This window comes from Drosophila suzukii, chromosome 2R, assembly GCF_043229965.1.
Source record: "Drosophila suzukii chromosome 2R, CBGP_Dsuzu_IsoJpt1.0, whole genome shotgun sequence".
Classification (NCBI taxonomy): Eukaryota; Metazoa; Arthropoda; class Insecta; order Diptera; family Drosophilidae; genus Drosophila; species Drosophila suzukii.
The window spans coordinates 8209227-8229185 of NC_092081.1; the positions used below are offsets into that span (position 1 = coordinate 8209227).

Below are 19959 nucleotides of genomic sequence, written 5' to 3' on the forward strand. Positions count from 1 at the left end.
TTATTTAATCTAATACCAAAAATATAAAAGAGACATGAAAATGGGAATATTTCCAACTGATTTTTGAGCTATTTTAAATACATATTTTAATATTTAAGATCTTTAAATTTATCTGACATTATTACATTATAATTTTAAATGAATTTTAAAAATTTAACCATGGGTTTTAGTAAATAGATGAATACATTACAATCTTTAGGTCCTAGCAATTATTCCTTATACGGGTAGTTATCATCATCATCAATTATCATGGAGCAATCAATGCACTTACTATAAATAGGATATCTATCAAAATTGATTACCGTTCGAGAAGAAAAACAAACGTTCGATAGATTTGACTTAAACGTCGAACAAGTTGAAATCTTCTTGAAACTTCTGCAAGAAAAACTTTCGAACTTATGCTTCGCTGGTTTCAAGGGGATGATGAAGAGATTTTGGGTTGCACAACGAAAACAATTATTATCAGTGAATTTTCATTTTCACTTCCTGCCCCCCTCCCCCCTCTTTAATCCCCCCTCTTAGAGGTTTCCGCTTTTCATCTTATTCTTAACCTCGAAATCAATTATTCCCAGTTCGTTTAAATCATATTAATTATAAATTGAGTATAACGAAGCGGGGCAAAGCCGCTTAAAGAAAAGAGAAACTGAAATGCAAATTCACCCAGAGGCTGGCTGAATATCTGATTACTTGACTTGCATTTGAAATTCGCTCGGACCGAGCTTACGAAAAAAGTTGTTGGGCCAAAAACTTCGAACAAGGCAATGCAATTCGCCTCCGTTAAACCAGCTTAGCCCGATTTTTCCGCACCCCAAAATCCTGAGAATGTGCAAGCATAAGGAAACCCTAATCGGATCAGAGTTTGGCAAACTTCAGGTAGACCAAATGATTACCGAGAAGTAGTCGAAAAAATAGTTGGGAATTTCGGGGGCGCCACATGAGAAACTTTCTGGGGTTTTAGAGACACTTGGAAAAAGTTTTATGGATGACAAGATGATTTTTATTTGAAATTAAAAATAATGAGGGGCAAGTTTTAAATATATGTTAATGAAACTTAAATTGATTTTAAGTTTTGAGTATCATTACAATAGGCAATAAGGTATACAAATTTGTTAATGCAATTGAAACCACTTTAAAATGTTTATTACTCATCATATAATTTTATTGAAATAAATTAAATATGAACTGATTTCTATTTCAATTTGTTTACAATTATTATATATTTTTGAATATATGTAAATGTTTTTAAAATTTACAATTTATTAATAATTAAACATAAAATATAAACATATGTTAATGCAATAGAACTAATTTTAAATTTTATATTACAAATCATATAATTTTATTGACATGATTTTACTGTTTTTTATATTTGTGCACAATCTGTTGGATTTTAGGAATTATTGTTGTTTTAACATATATTCAAAATTGTATCTTAATTATATACAACTGGTAATATACAAGTTTATTTATATAAACTGTATCAGATAAAGTTTTGAATATATGTTAATACAACTTAAAATATTTTCAATTAAATAAAAAAGTCTAAAAATTATACAAATGCAATGGAACTCATCTAAATATGTTAATTGTGAATCATATAATTTTATTGAGATGGTAAAACTGTTCTTTTTTGTGTTTGTGCACTATCAATTTGATTTTGGGAATTGTTATCGATTTCAAGTTGGTATCTATTTCTGTTATAAATACAATTAAGATTGACATTTCAATATAGGTTAATGCAACTGAAATCGTTTTTAAATTTTAAATATAGTTATAATTAAGATTGAGGTACACAAATATGATAACTCAATGCAACTCATTCAAAATGTTATTGAGACGATTTAAACTGTTTTATTTTTGTTTGTGCACTATCAATTTGATTTTGGGAATTGTTGGCCAACGAATGGCAAACATTCTGCTGGCTTTGTCGGAGCACTCGAGTGTGGTATCAGTTAATTTTGGAATCTGTCAAAAAGCATTCAACGAATTAAACCCAATTGGCACAGCCACCACAGGGAGAAGGAGTTTCCTCAGCCAGCAGGCAAATAAACATGGCACATGACACTGGATTACATTTCATTTCATTTCACATTTCACATTTCCCAACCCACAAAACCACCCACCCCGAAAAAAAAGGGGTGGCAGACAGTAGAGGAAAAGCCAAACCGGCAAAATGGCAACTGGCAAACTGGCAGCAGTCAGGTGGCGCAGAGACTGCTAAATTTTCAAGTGCAGCCAGGCAGCAGCTCTTTTAGGCGCAGCTCGTGGAAATTGGACATGAAAATGAAAGGCGCCAAGGGGAGGGAGTGGGTGGGTGAGAAGCGGGGGAAAAGCGGAGGAAAAGCGCACGGAACGTGGCAGTAATGCAGCAGCAAGTGGCACAAGTAGCAGCTGCCACATTTTGCTGCAGAAGGAAACAAGACCGGACTCCCCAACGAACTTGCGATGCCCTCGAGGAGATTGGGGACCCAAATTAGATGACCACAGCTTGCCGGGGCACAACAAAATCTGCACACTTCAAAAAGTCGAAAAGTCGACATGTGATGATAGTAAAACGAAATGATAGAACAAAAATCATTAATATTTAAGTAAGCCCAAAGAAAACATTTTCATATGCTTCTAAAACAAAAAAATACCAAGAACTTAATAAATTTAAACCACAAAAAAAAAACATATGAACAAAATATACATTAGGAAAATCTAAATGAAGAAAAAAATCTTCAGACGAAAGAAAAATACAAAGAACTTGTCTTTGAAAATATTTTAGAAAAATCTACACACTCCAAAAGGCTAAAATAAAATCATAAGATAATAACAAAATGATATGACAGTAATAAAATTTCTTAAAATTAAAGAAAGGCCTAATAAAAGAAATTGAAAATTATCTATTAATAAAATACAAGGTGTCAAGAACCTATCTTTATAAAATGAAAAATATATATTTTGTGATACCATAAAGAAGATTTTAGTAAATTCTAGTTATGTAGGGGAGCAAATGGCCTTTTCTATTTATATAACTTAAAGAATATCTTTGGTTTTTTTTTACAAAATCGCTTGAAATTGTAAGAACTTTCGCTTCATCACCATCAAATAGTAGCATCAATCACCTTCTGGCCATTAAACTTTCTTCATCATAATAGAATTTTATTTGACCAAAAAATAATGCCAGCCTTAGACCAAATAATGCCAATGAATTCGATGAAAGTCATCAGCGATAAACACTTTTTCCAATCGCTGATGGACTTTCACTTTTGCCAAGCCATCGAGCGAATTAGCCGGTACATTTAAATTCCCAGCGACTAGATGAGGGATTTAAGAAAGGGAAACAAAGAATATTTATGGCAGAAGTTTGCAAGTGGGAGGAAAAGCAGCGGGGTCCTAAGCCGACCAGTTTTCCCAGCTACCCCGATGGACTTTAGAGTGCATGGGAAATGCGGAAAATGGACCGTGGCCCACTCTAAGTAGTTCGTCTGCTTTTGCCTCTGCCCAAGTGTCAAAGCGTCGCCAGCCGCAAGTGTAGCATACTTTTCGAGCGGTCAGTCCGTATGTACTATATAGTATATATATCTCACTGTGTGGGGAATTGTTTCGTTTTCGTTTCGAAATGAAAGAAAATGCTGTTTAATGTGCTTTTTATTATTTACATCCGCGGCCCGAGGAGCTGGGAAAACGGCCCCTAACAAGCAGACTGCCCCCCTTTTCCCCATTTCCACTTTTTCCTCTAACCGCAAACTCATCAACGTTTCTTTATTTTTTCTGCATTTTCCCCTCTTTTTTATGATTTTTTTTGTTTCTTGTGGCACAGTTCCGGCTGCGAGGCTTTCATTTCTATGCAAATTCTTATTACCGCAGGCACAAAATGTTTTTATTGTATTTAGTGGAATTATTCACGCCAAACTAACTTTTGTCAGGCCTCAAAAAATTAGGGGAAGTGGTTCATATGTCTTGGCTTTGTTTTGGTTTTCGGCAGACGCAATTTCTTTGATGCCGGCACGTATTCTTAATAGATCGAATTGGTCTTTGTGGAAATCCCCATAAAAAACCCCCCCTTTTACGCATCGTCTTGGCTTAATTTCCATCCGAGGTGTTCCGGAAAAACTGACATGTGCTTTGAGCTTTTTTGATTGCCAGCAATCAAGTGTAATGACAAACAGTGCAAATATTTTCTCAAATCACTCGGTCGCCCTGCAAAACCCCGCCATAATGCACCAAGAAAGGGAAAATAGCAATAAGTCGTGCAAATATCAAATCAATATTATCGATCCCGGCACTCAAGCAATGCAAACAAAATGTATATATATCTATAACTATAAATGATTCCCATGATACAATTATATAATTATTGCCTTGGAAAGAGGCGACAAGGATTTGTCAAGTTAAAGGAATTAAATGGGGTGCTAGAGAAAGTTAGGCATTGGAACTTATGGTATATTTAAGTTAAGCAAATATTAGAAATTGCCGCTTTTATATGTTTAATAACCGATAGTTAGCAGAAATACATATAAAGTACATTACATATAAAGTAGGTATACAAGTGATATATCTCTTGATTGGCATCCCAAAATAAGCAATATGTAACTTGTTAGATAAAGATAACCCCCTCTGTTTAATATATTTTTATATCTTTAAGCCGGCTGGATTTTTGTGTTAATAACCGAAGTCTTTTTACAACATTATAAATGTAACCAATCTATTTAATATTTTGTTATATCTTTAAGCCTGGTGAATTTCTGTGTTAATAACCAAAGTCTTTTTACAACACTACCAACAAATGTATCATATGTAATGAAACCAATCTCTATAACCCCAAAGATACATATATAACCTGGCGAATCGGGCCTTGTTAATTAATTAAACGAAGCTATCTAAACGAACTAATTGAGGGTCGGCTACCGCAACCTGTTGTCCCGCCTGCCACCCACCTGCCAACTTATTGCACAACCTGATATCCCCTTCAAGCGACGGCGAAATCTTAATTGTCAATCAATTTCAGCTTATTTAACATTCATGATCCGAGTATCTAGCAGAATGGACAATGTGGGAACGAGAACGGGAACGGGAATGAGAACTTGAGCTCAAGAGATGCCGCCAATTCCTGGCAAGCCATCTCTTACGTAACCCGAGTCGCACTACATGTGGTAATATATGGTACTATATGGTACTATATGGATCTATATGGCGACGGTGCATGCATATCGGGGTATATGGTGCATGGCTGGCAGCGACAACGTTGCGTATGAGCAACTTTGAATAATTAACTCACTTCAATGGCTGCCAAGCGTTGCTGCGGTGGGTCCTACATTTCACATATATCTTTATATATATATATATCTACCCTTCCCATACCCTCGATATATCTCAGTTCCCGTCTCTTGATGTGGAACGTAATAAAGTGACAGGGGAAAAAGTGCGGGGGTGTGTGCGGGGATATTTTGCTGACAATATAAATTGCATTTTGGCTATTGTCACTTGGCTCAATAACTTGGCAGCGAAAAAGTTCCAGCAACAACATGCCGAAAACCATAAAATAGTTGAAATATTTTTAATCAATTTGGCAGCGGGTGACCTTTAAAAAAGTTTCAATTTAAGGAAAATGTGTAAATTGTTTGGCACTTTACACAAATCAACGACCCGGGAAAGTTTTCCTATTGAGTGAAGCCAGGGAAAATCTAATTATTAAATTCTTCTAGGGCAATATTGACTTTTGACGGGCAGGGAAATGTATGTTATTGTACTATGAGCCATGATGGTGTGCATGAATATTAAAGATAAAGCATGAGGAAAATCTTAAGTAAATTTAAAGTGAAACGGAATTTGAAAAGCTATCTGTAACTAAGATGTCCCCAATAAATGTTGCCTAAAAAATACTATCAGAAGGTACCAAAAAATTATGGTATACATCGATATAAAATGATATCACCTTATAGTTTTCATTACTTATAAATAACTTTCTTTACAAATTAAAGAAATAGATTTTCCTGGCCTTGAAAAAAGCTGATGATCTGCTAAATTCCCGAATCGATTCCATCTTTAAAGGTTAGTTTTTGTCACGAAACGCACTGTATGTGAAGCTAATCAAATATGTGGAAGTAAAATAATTGCCCGCCGAAGCCTGCTGAGAATGTAACGTAATTTGGCGATAATTAAAATTATGCCTGCTGTTGGCCATCTAAAGGGGGGATTTACGGGTGGGATGTGTCACGAAGAACGCTTTAAGCGGCTTATAGGCCTCCTAGTCCCCTATCCTTAGAACCGCCCCCCTTGAAAGGAGCAAGGCCACGTCGAATGTAATTATCATTAGTAGAGACATTGCTGAACAATTTTTGCGTGTCCGCACGTACACGGTGTTCAGGACTCAGGACTTAGGACCCGAGGACTTTGGAGTCCTCGGACAAACCAACCTAATCCCTGGCCAAACAATGGCGGCCACGCCCCCCCTCCCCCCCTTTTGGTGTTTGCCCTTGGCAGCTGTTCAAACAAATTACAATAAATTCGCAATTGTTCTTACAGAACAGCGGACATTTGATTGATGAAAAGGCATCAACAAGTGCGGCAGCAACAATGGCATTAAGATCTTAACAATTTAAATCAACAAACACCAAAAATAAATTTCAGCAGTGAAAGGGGAGAAGAGAAAGTGCCAATAGGGCGAGTAAAATTAGCGCACTTAAAGTGATTCATTGATAAGTTTTTGGCACGCCATCATACAAAGTCGGTATGGTTATAATCCCCAGACCAATCACCATCATCATTATCATCATCATCAGCGGAGCAGGTCTAATCAGTGTCACACGCCATCGAAGTGGGCCAAAAGCCACCAAAGCAATATTCCAAAATAAAGGCCAAAAGGCAGGGGGGGGGGGGGGGGTTGGCAGGTGCATGGATAATGGGTTAATGGCATTAGGTGCAGGGTAATCAGGGTCTGGGTTCTGGGAAAATGGGTCTGACACAGTTAAACCGGCATTTCCTCTCTCGACAGATGCAACCGATGCGCAATCACACTGATTGACTGGCTCTCAATCAACATTAACTGCAATATGATTGATTACCCCATTATGTTTTATTAAATTTTATATAAATGTTTATGTTTAAAATATACTATATAACTACCGTACACAGAAAAAATTCTAACGTTCTCATCTGAGTTGAAAATGTTCTTAAAAATATAACGACATTTTTAAATTGAAAATATTTTTACTTTGCTCGAATCAAGTAGAATTGGCGGTATTTGCATAGTATATCTCAACAAATAATCTATTAGTCCAGTCAATAGTGTATACTTATCAAAAAGTTGTTAAATAAAATTAATTTAACTTTCCTCTTATCACCATTTCGTTCTAATATTGAGAACACGGTTTTTAAGAATGAATGTTCTCAATTCAAGAACAACATTCTTGGATATTACTTTCTGTACAGGATTCTTGCAATGATTATCCCATTATATATTTTATATTTTGTATAACAGATAAGTTGTTTTATTTATTTAATTTTTAACATTTAAACATAATTTTGTAATATATAATTATATACTTCTAAAATTTCGTTAGGAACGTAGGATTCTTGGAATGCCACAGAATTATAGGTCACAAGCAAAGAACAATACAGGAATATGAAAACCTCTTTAAATTATAAAATATGCTATATTTCTGCATATATCTTTAAAGACACGTTGAAATAATGAAATAAACTTTAAACCCATGGTATGCATTCTCATACTTATCTTCCAATTTGCATATATAAACTTAAGTGAACAAATTAAGGGCAGGAAACCGCTTTGCCATCGAGTGCTGTGTAAACAAGTCCTGCCATGAATCACTCATCCCTAAGCAAATCAAAAACCCGAGTCCGGGGAATCCCCATACCATTGAAATCATTTCCCTTACCTCGCTCCCTTTTCCGTTGAGTGGGAGTTGAGAATATACACTCGACGTTGCCAGGCATTTTAGTTTGATTAAAAACATGGCCCAGGAGAAGAAAGTGGAGCTGTGGGTGGCAGGCAGTTGGGTATTATCTATAATGCCTTATACTACACAGTATCAGTCTGCGCCTGCTGGCGATTGATATGCAGATACATATGTGTAATGGGACAGGAGCGGATGGAGTTGGATTTACCGCCAACACCTTGGCAACTCTGCATCTGCCAGGGTTGCTATGTAGGCCACGGCAAAGTCTTTGCAAACAGACTCAGAATCGCACACCTGGCGAATGGAATTATACTATTGAATGCCAAGGAAAATAAAACACGAAGAAACTTTTTCCATATGCACAAGAAAAATGGAAAAATGTAAAGGAAAAATCAGGTGTGGGGGGGGGGGGGGGGTTGTTGTAAGGAGGTAAGGGCTGAGTGCTGTATGCAGTCAACTGTCAACGATTTTCCTTTTGCCAGCATTTTGTCCCAGATTTCATTATTGCCAGCAAATTAATTGCACACCGAGACCAACACAACTCGCTTGCTACCCATACACTTAGAGAAAAAGGTGCTCATATTTGTCAGACAACTAAGTCTAACTAACTAAGTCCTAATTAATTTTAAAGAGTTTCCTTTAATTTTAGTTATATTTGTTTTTTCTATATTTGTTTGTATTATTTTATGAAAACAATGTTATTTAGTGTAGCATTCAAAAATAAACTATCAAGAAAAACCACTTTGAGAACACTTTGCTCTTGATTTCAAGAACGATTCTTCTTGAATATCTTGGCTTGTATCAAGGCTTTTTTTCCTTTTTCAGTTTTACTGTTTGTAAAAGTTTCTTCTGTTAACTTTTTTAAGTGCAACTATGGGTTATGAATAATTCTGTTTGCTTGACCGACTAGACACGCCCACGCCTGCCAAAGGACGTCTACTAATTGCCCGTAATGAGCCACTATTGCGGACCAAGAAAGGGTTTTAAAGGCAGTGCAAAGTGACCTTCTTGGATACCGCTTTCTCCGCCTGCCGTTGATTTTATACCCCACCCATTGAACAAATGATTCAGTTAAGCTATTTTCAGCCTAATCAAGTTGACTGTTATACGAGACATTCCCTGGCATTATCTGCAAACTTTCCCAAGAACTCTGGCGAAGCCAACCAGCCAGCATAAGCCTTATCAAGGCTAAGAGGGTGCGACTGGCTCTCAGTGACTAAACCGAGTATTACGGCCATAAAAATGTTACTTTAAGCTGATAACAGAGAAAAGCAAGGAATGGCAGTGGATGGTGGCAGTCGAGCATGCGAAAGCATAAATATGATCTCATTGAGAAAAAATATGGGATTATTGTAAGCAGAAATACTTAAAAAGCACTCTCAGACATATTTAACCAGAATATTCATTTACATGCAGTTGATCAACAGAATTTATAAAGAGTATTAAAGAGTGTAACATGGCTTAAAAAAGATTTCATTAATATGAGTTATATAAAAAAGTTATTATATAACTAATCGGATGGATATTTAATTATTAATGCCACCTTTAATGCAAGTGAAATTTTAATCGGATTATTTGAGCAAACAAAAAATCAAATATGTTAATATGTTATATAATGTTCATTTGAATAGAATAAGGTAAATGGTATTAAAATGTTTAATTAATTACTTTACAATCTAAAATTTGAAGTAGTCTAGTTATAATAGCAAAAACTATTTAATCCAGGGTATGGGATCCTTGCAGGTACACACAGTCCACAGGCACACAGAATATACTCCACATTTGCATAATAAATTCATTATCGCTGTCCCTGAATGTCGCAAAATTCATATTTCATGAAAGTGAGCGATTTTCATTACACCCGCCACTCCTTAAAAGTGATTCTCTTGGAGTGCTTGCATTTCATAAAAATGCGTGATGCTCAACTATGGCAACCATCATCATCGTCATGATGACAAACGATGAGCAATATACCAGACTGACTTTCACCCCTTTCCCACAATTTCCCCCACTGGTAGACCAGCGAAAGTGCATAAAGTGCATTGCTTAAATTGAACTTTTGCGCTGCCAACGCAATCTGCTGCTGCCGCTGGAGGGTCAGACCGCAGAGACACCTCCCCAGGAAACCCCAGACCCATTCCCAGACCCCAAGTTCTCGAGTCCCCGACGTTCCGAGTTCCCAGAACATGACACCGCCGGCGATAGCGTAACCGATGAACCAAAGTCTTGGGAACGGTGGTGGTGCCTGACCGAAAAGTGCAAATGTCGCATATTAAATTAACGCTGCTAGTTGACAGGCACCCTTTGGACCCGACCCATCTACACCATAAAACACCCCGTAGCCCCGCTCTCGAGGTCCAAAACAAATTAGTCGAGGCGTGAAGAAGCAGAGCATAACAGCCACAACGATAAAATGGAATTAAAAATCGTTGATCGAAAGTAAAAAAGTGTATATTGACTTGTCATCGCTGTAATTTGTTTGCTCTTATCGGAGGAAAATGGTTTTTTCTTCTATCCTTTGATTTGCTTTTCCCTCCCAGAATTTACGACCCAAGCTTTTGTCTTCTGAGAAGTATGTCAACGAGTAATACTTATCATATCATTTTAAAACAGCAAGGATTGGAACATTATATCAAGATTTGCAGAATTACTATAGCTCGAATTCTGAAGTTCTTAAAGTCAACTAAAAATGGGGAAGTGATAAAAGTTGCAAACTTAAAGATGAGTCTCAGAAAATATTTATAAATAATGTGGTTTGAGATTTTTTTAAACGCTTTCTGGGATAAATCATAAGGTTTTATAAAATTTTTTTAAATTAACAGTATGGGTATATGGGTAATTACATTCGATTATATTTTTACCAAAAGATATACTACAATTTTCTATACATATTAGAAAATATATTATATTATGTTACGTTATTATGGAAGTTCATATTTATGAAAGTATCTAGAAAAACATTTTAAAGCAACCCTTTCAGCCAAGAAATATACGTTGGTATGACAAAATATTAATTCAATGTGACAGCCATTATTTTATAGTCTTATTATGTGACTCCCAACTGTTCATATATCACAACCATTGGATGGTCCCGCAGACCTCATTTCAAATGCAGCCCATGGCGGCTAATCATAATGAAATTACTCATACGCAAGGTTAGCCGCCGTCGAGACACATTTACTCCGAACCACAGAGAGTGGATGCTGTTGACACTGGAAACATCATGCAATAATTCAAAAAACCGTCTAGACTTCAAGTGAGACAAAGGAGATGAGAAATAAAGATGCTGCCCAGGGAAAATTGTGCCATTTCCATATCATTGTTTACGCTGCCATTTCTGAGGTTCTGTGTGTGCCATTCGCTTTAAAGTCGTTAAACGTCGCAGACACCGCACAAATCGCACAATTTTTAGAAACTTTACGACCCACCCACAAAAACTCGTCTAGTTTCTGCATTAATTGACGCAATCGATTTGAAAATTCAATGGGCTGGATTATACCAGGCCTTTGCGCCGATCCCATGTGTAAACAAAAGCCAGCGTTTCTGTGGCCATAAAAGCAATATTTATACCGCTGCAAAGCAACAGAGAATTCCTAATTACCTCCAAACGCATCCATCTTCATGAAAAAGGCCCCAATAAAGGCAAATCAATGCGCATATAGATCAGCAAATAATAAATTTGGTTGATATACATGATGCATGATATGTGATACATGATATAATATACGATGTTGATGGTCCGAATGACCTGTGGCCCAGAGGACTTGACTGAATTATGGACCGGTCACTGGGGAAAAGTCAAATGGAATGAAAATTCTATTGACAAATGACTTATTCGCCCGTCTACTTTCGCCGGCAGACCATAACAGAAAATTATATTTTCAACTATTATCGCACAGAACGAAAATGCCAAGAAGTCTAAGCGCAAAAGTCTCAACGATTTTGGTTAAATATAGATACTTAGGGGTGCTTGGAATCGGCTAGGTATATATATGTATACAAAAAAAAGCGCATGTAGCGTATAGCTAATGAGCGATGTGGGTCGTCGACATAATTGATGACTTGATAGATGCAAACACACACGAGTCCTCATCTTGGCTATATGGCCCAGGTTCAGGCCTACTTAAGTGATTGACTTCTGGGGTTAAGAGCCCCATAAAGAGAATGGTATAGGAATGGTCAGTGAATGTTCACTTCCCAACGTGGCTTTTAATGCTTTTCGATGACAAAGTGTGTTTGAGAATGCTCTTGTGAAATTAACTAAGAATTTAAGAAAATAACATTTTTTATAAGGGTCACTAAGGTAATTATTTGTTTTATTATAAAAGGTACTCTAAGTATTCCCAGTTGCTAACAAAATATTTTTTTGTTTCAATTAAAATTTTTATAAATCTTAAACATATTAAAGAACATCTTTCCAAGGGTGATATATCCTTCATCTGCTGGTAAATAAATAAGCAATCCATTTTATATGATTTATAATGCCAGCATTTTGAGCAAAATTCAAGGTACTTTAAAATGCACGCCCGCATGATACAGGTATTTTTTCAAGCTGTCAACATTTTTGACTTTTCCATTCCTCATGTTCCCAAAATGCTTTTCATACAAGTACAATAGGCAAAGAATGGAAAGCGAAATATCGCTGGAACCTGATTGAACCCAGCTCAGGCATTGACCAATTTGCAACCGGCTGTCAATCCGGAATATTAGCTTGCATGTGTGTACACTGTACAAGCACTTTTATCTATGAAGCATATTTATGGCCGCCTGCACAGTGAAATATTCGCAAATTGTCTTCAGTCATGCGGAACGGTGGCGGAAAAAAAAAACCAGAGCCAATGCAGTTGAAATTCTGTAACAAGAAATACAGAGAATTTAATTTAAATTTGAAATTGAGTTTTTAAAGTGAGCTTGAAATAATAGTACTTCCACTTCAGTAAACTTGAATTTATTTGCTCACACAAAGTGGTGGAAATATTTTAAAGCAATATATCTTAAAATTCCATTCTCAAATTCTTGTATTTCCCTTAAATATAAAAATGTTTATTTACTAGCACAAACAAACTTATAGGCATCATTTGTAATCTTAAGATTCGATTTTCAAAACAGCAGTGATATCTCTTTATTTTGGTTCTGTACACATCCACAAGATGTTCTATACTGAAGCTCTTAAAAAGTAATCAAACAAAATATTTAAAGCATAATATAAACAAAATACAAGGCAAATATACAGCATAACAAATCAAATTTTTCCGGATAGATCCATCTTCATTTACTCTGAAGGTCGTACAATTTTGGAAAAGAAAACATAAAAAGGTGAAAAAATAAGTATTAAGAAGTAGTAAGAAAATATTTTACTTTAATTTAAAAAACATTGTAGCTTTAGTATTTTTTAAACGTTTAACAAAAATATACAATAGTTATTTGGTTTTGATATATGCAGTTAAGCTATGAATAATACATACAATATTAATACTCTTAAAATAACAAAACTTTTTAAATGTTACATTTATTTAAATTTTTTTAAACTTTGTCGTACTTTTTATCCAGTCCTCACTGTATAGCGAAACCTTCGATATGGTGACGGTGTAACAACAACTAAAGCCATAACGCCCCCCAATGACAAAGGAAAAGCACAAAAAGAGCGGACACAGTGCTGCCATCTGTTTGCTCTTTGTTTGTTGATTGGTGTTGCACATGGCGCGAAAGCTTTTTGGGGTGTCCAAATTGGGGGAAGGCTGTTGGGGGTGTGGGAGCTTTTCTGCCCAAACACAATCAGCTGGTGGCTGGCAAAGCTCCAGCACAAACGCTGCGTAATTTTTTGTTGTCCATTAAAGCACCGTAATGCAAACAAACATGTGAGTGGTGATTTCCACTCTCCCCCTTTTGTTTGTTTTTGCTTTGTTTTCGTGGGACAACAAGGCCCAGCTGAGTGGGGGATACAGAGAGAGAGAGAGAGGGAGAGAGAGCGAGCTTTGTGTGTTGTAAATTGGCGCTCTGCGCTCCCGCTTTCCGAAACCCTCTCAGTTTGCTCCCCCTGCTCACCACCCCCTCTCTCTTTCTGATCTCTCGCGAATCTATTGCGCACCTTTCAAGCTGTAAAGTGGAACCCCTTTGACATGCAATTCCTACCCCCCATGTAACGGCACTTTATGAACTGCAAGGTCACACAAAATTTAAATCAATCTATTCAATTTATTTATTTGCATTGCCCCATGCCATTCGCAATTGCTAGTGTCACTTGTCATCACAATTGGCCATGTGTCACTCGTAATGAGTACCCACTGTGGCATGACCATTGACTTTATAACTGGTTTTCCTCACGGCCCACCAGAGGCGAATTCACTTTCCACGGGTGAAACTGGGGCGACCAATTTGACAGCCAAAAGAATGTATTATCTATTTCTATTTAATTTTTTTGTGTATTTTCTAGGGCACCTGTCAAGTGCACACGGGACAAGGTCATTGTAAATGTATTTATTTATTTTTAATATTTCCCCTACTGATGGGCATTCTATTTGTGCTCTGGCCTGCGCCAAAAACCCCAAAAAATAAGCGAGAGCAAGCCAAACAAATAATTTGTTCTGCCGTCTTAGTTTAAACAAAATTTCGTAATTGAAACAACGTATTTATTTTTGTCGGCAAGGTCGCTGTCAAATCGTTTACATGGGGGGCGGACGTACGCAGCGCCCAAAATTGGGCCCACAGAGAGTCGATTTATAAAATAATACTACTTACGCTTCTACAATCTTCTAATTTGTTTTTAATGCCTTAAGCCCTTGTTTTCTTAAGATAAAATATTTTTAAAATAAACAAAGAGTTGTGCGATGTTTTTAAACTTCTATGAGAGCTCTCTTTGATATCATTAATATGATATATTGGTATTGTTTACTATTTCACAATATTGAGTTGATAAATTGTATTGTTCATGCAGGGTGACTTCAAACCCTACAAAAGGGGGCCGTGAGAAGTACGCCCCAAGGGTTGGTTTTTTTTTTTAGTATATTCTGGGCTTAGTCAAAATTAAACGATAAGTTCTTGTCTGATCGGATTTCGGACGCACATCAGACGAGAACTTATCGCAGTTGGGTTAGTGAAACTTCCTCCTCCAGGATCTAAAATTCAGAGGGACTACCCCTTTTCATCGCCGAACCGCTCCTGTGCGCATGTCGAGCGACCTACACACAAAAAGCACTAAACAGGCCAGAATCCGAATCCGAATCCGAACACGAGCACACGATCACCCATATACACTCGACTATACGTATATACGTATAGCCACTGCACCGCCGAGGAGTTTTCGCGGTTCTCGGTGGTTAGTTGAGCGTTTGGTGGCACTGCGAGCGGACAGAGAGCGTTTGTGGAAAAGCAGAAAAACAGAAAACCAGAAAGGCAGAAAAGCGGAAAAGCTGGCCACTGCGACAAAGGTTAAACAGCAGCAACAACATACAAAACGACAACAAAGGGAAAACGCATCTAAGCTGGAGGAGAGTTTCGAAAAAAAAACACAAGCCCAGACCAACGCACTTTGGGTTTCTTTGTTACAAACTTTTTTAACATTGAAGCACTTTGAAATCAACAAAAATAAAAGAGACTCGAATTAGTGCGCAATAGTTAACAGTAGAAACAAAAATACAACGAAACGTGCGCAATAATTTGTTTAAAATCAATGAAGACTGCAACTGCGCAAAACTGAAAAATTGCATCATAGCCAGCACACAGAACGAACGGGCTAGGAAAAATTCGTATGAGCTTGGAAAAGTGGAAAATCAATAGGGGGTTAAAAATAAGAAAAAACCCCATCTAAACATATAGTGGGGGGAGAGACTATCCAAAACTATCCCATACAAAACTATACCCCTCCAAGAGAAGTGCATTTCGCCATGCCTTCGCTGCTGGAGGCGCTGGAGCGCAAGTATTTCGCAGAATGCGAATTCGAGAATGCCCACCAACCGGAACTCCACAAGCGGAGTGACCTGCCCAATGACTTTACGGTCACCAAGTGCGGCGGACGCATGGAGTTCTCCATCTTCATACCCCGCCTATCGCCCCTGACCAGTGTGCCCGCTTTGTTGGTCCTCAACGACTGCGACATCGATTCGGCCGGGGACTTCGAGAGCATCCGGGAGAAGTGCCAGCGGGTTAGGGAACTGGATCTGGCCCAGAACAAGCTGAGCGACTGGTCGGAGGTCTTCAGCATTCTGGAGCACATGCCGCGCATCGAGTTCCTCAACCTGAGCAAGAACCAGCTGGCCAGTCCGATTAGCACTTTGCCCACGGCCCCCACGATTAATCTGAAGAGCCTGGTGCTGAATGGCACCTATCTGGACTGGGCCTGTGTGGACACACTGCTGAAGCACCTGCCCGTGCTGCAGGAACTGCATCTCAGCCTGAACAACTACAGGCAGGTGCTGATCGATGCCGAGGAGGCGGAACAGCGGCTGCAGCAGAAGGAAACGCCCGAGGAGACGGAGCGGCGTATAACCAAGGCCCATCCCGCCCTCAAGACCCTGCACTTCACCGGTAATCCCGTCGAGCATTGGCAGGAGATCTGTCGCCTGGGCCGGTTGTTCCCCAATCTGGAGGCCCTGGTCCTGGCCGATTGTCCCATCCGAACTCTACAGGCCGAGGAAAGCGGCGAGACCCACAAGTACTTCCCCAGTCTGAGACTACTCAATCTCAGTTCCGCCCAACTGGACAGCTGGACGGCCATCGATCAGTTGGCCAAATTTGGACAGCTTCGTAATCTCCGCGTGAAGCACTGGCCCCTGTGGGAGAGTCTGGAGTGCACGGAGCACGAGAGGAGGCAGCTGCTCATAGCCCGACTGCCCAATGTGGAGATGCTCAATGGCGGAGGCAAGATTACCAACGATGAGCGGGTGGATTCCGAGAGGGCCTTTGTGCGTTACTATATGGACAAGCCGGAGGACGAGAGACCCGAGCGCTACGAGGAGCTCCAGCAGATCCATGGCAAGCTGGATCCCCTGGTCAATGTGAGCCTGAAGCCTGACAAAAGGGTAAAGGTCCTGTTCACCTACAACGATGTGAGCGAGAGTCGGTTCGTGGATATCTATCTGACCGTCAACGATCTGAAGGTGAAGCTGGAGAAACTAGTTAGCCTGGCGCCCAACAAAATGCGGCTTTACTATCTGGATCAGGACTACAAGGAGTTCGGACCCGAGGAGATGCGATTCCCCAACAAGCAGTTGTACAGCTATAACATCCAGTCGGGCGACGAGATCATCATCGATGCCAAGAAGTGAGACGGGTTAAGGCCCCGTAATCCTTCCGGAACTGGAGAGGATTAGCATTGCCCCCGAGCGGCGCTTCGTGTTCCCCCCGCCTGGTGCTACAATTTGTGATCTTGTACGCGATTCATCTATACTTAACGTACTCTACTGCTACTGTTAATGCCGTTCTGTTCTCCCCAGCCAACCACTTTGTAAATACGTTCTTGAGAAACGGCCAAGCGAACATTATTGCGCACCCACATCGTATATTTTAATTACTGCCTAACCTAAGCCACACACACAAAAATACAAAACTATAAAATACAAAATACAATACAAAAGAAAAACAAAAAACAAGCAAGAATGCATTAAACAATTTTAAAATTGACCGACTATCTTCGTTTTATGGTGATGGGCAGCACTTTCCGTTGGGGATCGCTGGAAGATAAGATATGAGTCATGGAGCGGAATCAAAACAACGCAACACAAGCGCATTTCCACGGATCGTGGATAGTGTGGAGCTTTCGCGATCTATATGTCGATAACGACTGCAGCACAATTATCTCGCCGAAGCTTTGAAAAGTTTCCTGAAGAAAAGAAACCTGAGAACTGGCTCTCCAGCTTCCCACATACAATTAGCAGAGTAATATCAATCTCTGATGGTTATATGTCCACTTAGCATACCTATGTGCAGGGCACAAGTACTTTGGCCATTTAAGAAATTATTTATAAATATCCAGAATTATTAAAATTACCTACTTATGTGTTTTAAAAAATCTTGTTCATATTTTCATAAGATGCACATTATACCAATATTATTGTAATATACATTTGAATAAAATATACACTTATTCTTTTACATACATTTAATTAACATTTAATTTTAGAAATATAGTGTTTAAGACATTAGGTCTCTTTTGTTTATATGGGGTTATAAGAAAGGACAAATGATAATTTAAAGTTACTATTTAAATGTTTGCAAATATATTTACGTCATAAATTTGGAAGTGAATTCGCAGGAAATTTTATCTCTTTAAATTTGTTTTCGATAAGTATAAGTTTATTAGGTTATTATAATAAAGTTATCGTAGAGGAAAATAAAAATAAAAATATGAAAACCACCTGTAGCTGTATTTATCTACATACGCACATGAGAATAAAATGTATGTACTTCATTTGTAGGGGAAACTATCTGGTTAGAGAAATCACGATATTTAGCGTGTCTATCATCGGTAGTTGTGTTTTTAGCTGATTCATATCAAATTTGCATTGATTTATAAAGTAAATCGAAGATGAGCCAATATAAATCTTTCCTTGTCTAGTTTTTCTTTGTTTTGCTAGTAAATAGCATATGAAATGCATCAATATGGATTGCACAAACTATTTATTGGGATTTCCTTGTTATAAGATCTTTGTTTTCTCAGACAGAGTAAACTAGAAATATTTTCTTAAGAATATCAATTTGAAAGAAGCGATAATAAAGTTCATTTTCTTTTCCAATGATATAATAAAATATGTATCTTCCATTTTGTTATAGTTTGTCTATGCTAAAAATGTTTGCAGTTCCGCCATGAACATTTATAAACATTCTTTTATTTATGAAGATTTGAACAACTAACTATATAAAAATTCCTTCTGAAAATTAAAATAATATACAACTTAGAGTGAATTTATAAATAAAACTAATTATTAATTTTGAAAAATAAAAAAGTGTAGTATGTGTTTTACCTCACGATCTCAGAAATATTGTTTTTATTATGCGATCCTATGTGTTTTTTGTCCGGTATTATTTTTTACATTCTACGAAGGAATTCTGGACTCCAATATCAATATTCAATGGAACTCTCCCCTTGGGCTGGTAATTTTCCAGCACACCCGAACTAATTGCCAAAACTCACCCATATTTGGGTTGTTTGTGGGGTATGGGTAAGGCAAGTGCCTAATGTTAATGACGTACGATCGTTTGGCAGCACGTTGGGCAAAGACAAAGTCGGGAGATCGTGACTAAAGCGAACCTGACCCGCCCACAACGGCGAAGGAGAAACAAAACGAAAACGTCGCTAAAATACGCGAAATTTTATGGCACTTTGTTGATGACGAGGTGCAATATACTTGGGTATATAGGGTATATATTAAAATAAAATCAAATAGAGGTCTACGCAGACTTGGGCTATCGTAAAAATGCAAGGTGTGTGGAACGAAAAAACTGTTTATGTAGATAATTAATAAAATTTACACATGGGGTTTTGAAAGTCTAGTTGTTAGGGAAGGTTTTTTAACCGGCTGACGCTCAGCCGTCGATCGAGTTGCGGTTCAATCGTCGTTCGAGCCAGACGTGTCCAAAGTGTCAAAAAAATATTAGCCGAGATTTACCGAGAACGCAAACGGGTGGAATGAGATCACAATGGATCCGGACAACGATATTTATGCCTTCTACGACATAAGGGGGTACAAGGGGTACACTATAAGCCATAATAACAGCTTACGTTAAATTTTAAATCAACAAAAATAAAAACTAAGAGGATCTTTTTGGATTACAGGAAATGTAGACCGGGCAGGCCGAACTCGGAACGAATCCTGCAACCGCGAATGTCACTCCTAGGAAAGCCGCTGAACTACAACCGCGGCACCCGCCGCGATGTTCGCTACCGGCGCCTCCAGAGTCGCCTCTACAACTTCCTGGAGCGGCCCCGCGGCCTGCACGCCATCTTCTACCATGTGATGGTGTAAGTACACTCCAGATACCATTTTTAATATGTATACCACTTGATCATTCTTGGAACTTTTATAAGTGCAACTAAAAGTGATAAGAAGATACTTGTTTT

General features: G+C 38.1%; 2 protein-coding genes across 17 annotated transcripts in view; both read left to right on the forward strand.

Moving 5' to 3' along the window:
* Window positions 1-19959, forward strand: part of KCNQ (KCNQ potassium channel) — a 44583-nt gene that overhangs the window by 14791 nt on the left and 9833 nt on the right. For 5 of the 16 annotated variants that reach the window (XM_036813482.3, XM_065863104.2, XM_017073507.4 and 2 more), the window contains exons 1-2: window positions 19438-19591; window positions 19675-19860. In XM_036813482.3, coding sequence (XP_036669377.1) covers window positions 19539-19591; window positions 19675-19860 — 239 coding nt within the window. In that variant the 5' untranslated portion in view covers window positions 19438-19538. Of the gene's footprint in view, window positions 1-19435; window positions 19592-19674; window positions 19861-19959 lie in introns of those variants that run through there. The other 11 variants (XM_036813477.3, XM_065863100.2, XM_017073500.4 and 8 more) reach the window with 5 other exon arrangements.
* On the forward strand, window positions 15209-17522 carry mlt (tubulin folding cofactor E like protein mlt). The gene has a single exon (XM_017073513.4). The coding sequence runs from the start codon at window positions 15788-15790 to the stop codon at window positions 17165-17167; it is 1380 nt and encodes a 459-aa protein (XP_016929002.3). The 5' UTR covers window positions 15209-15787; the 3' UTR covers window positions 17168-17522.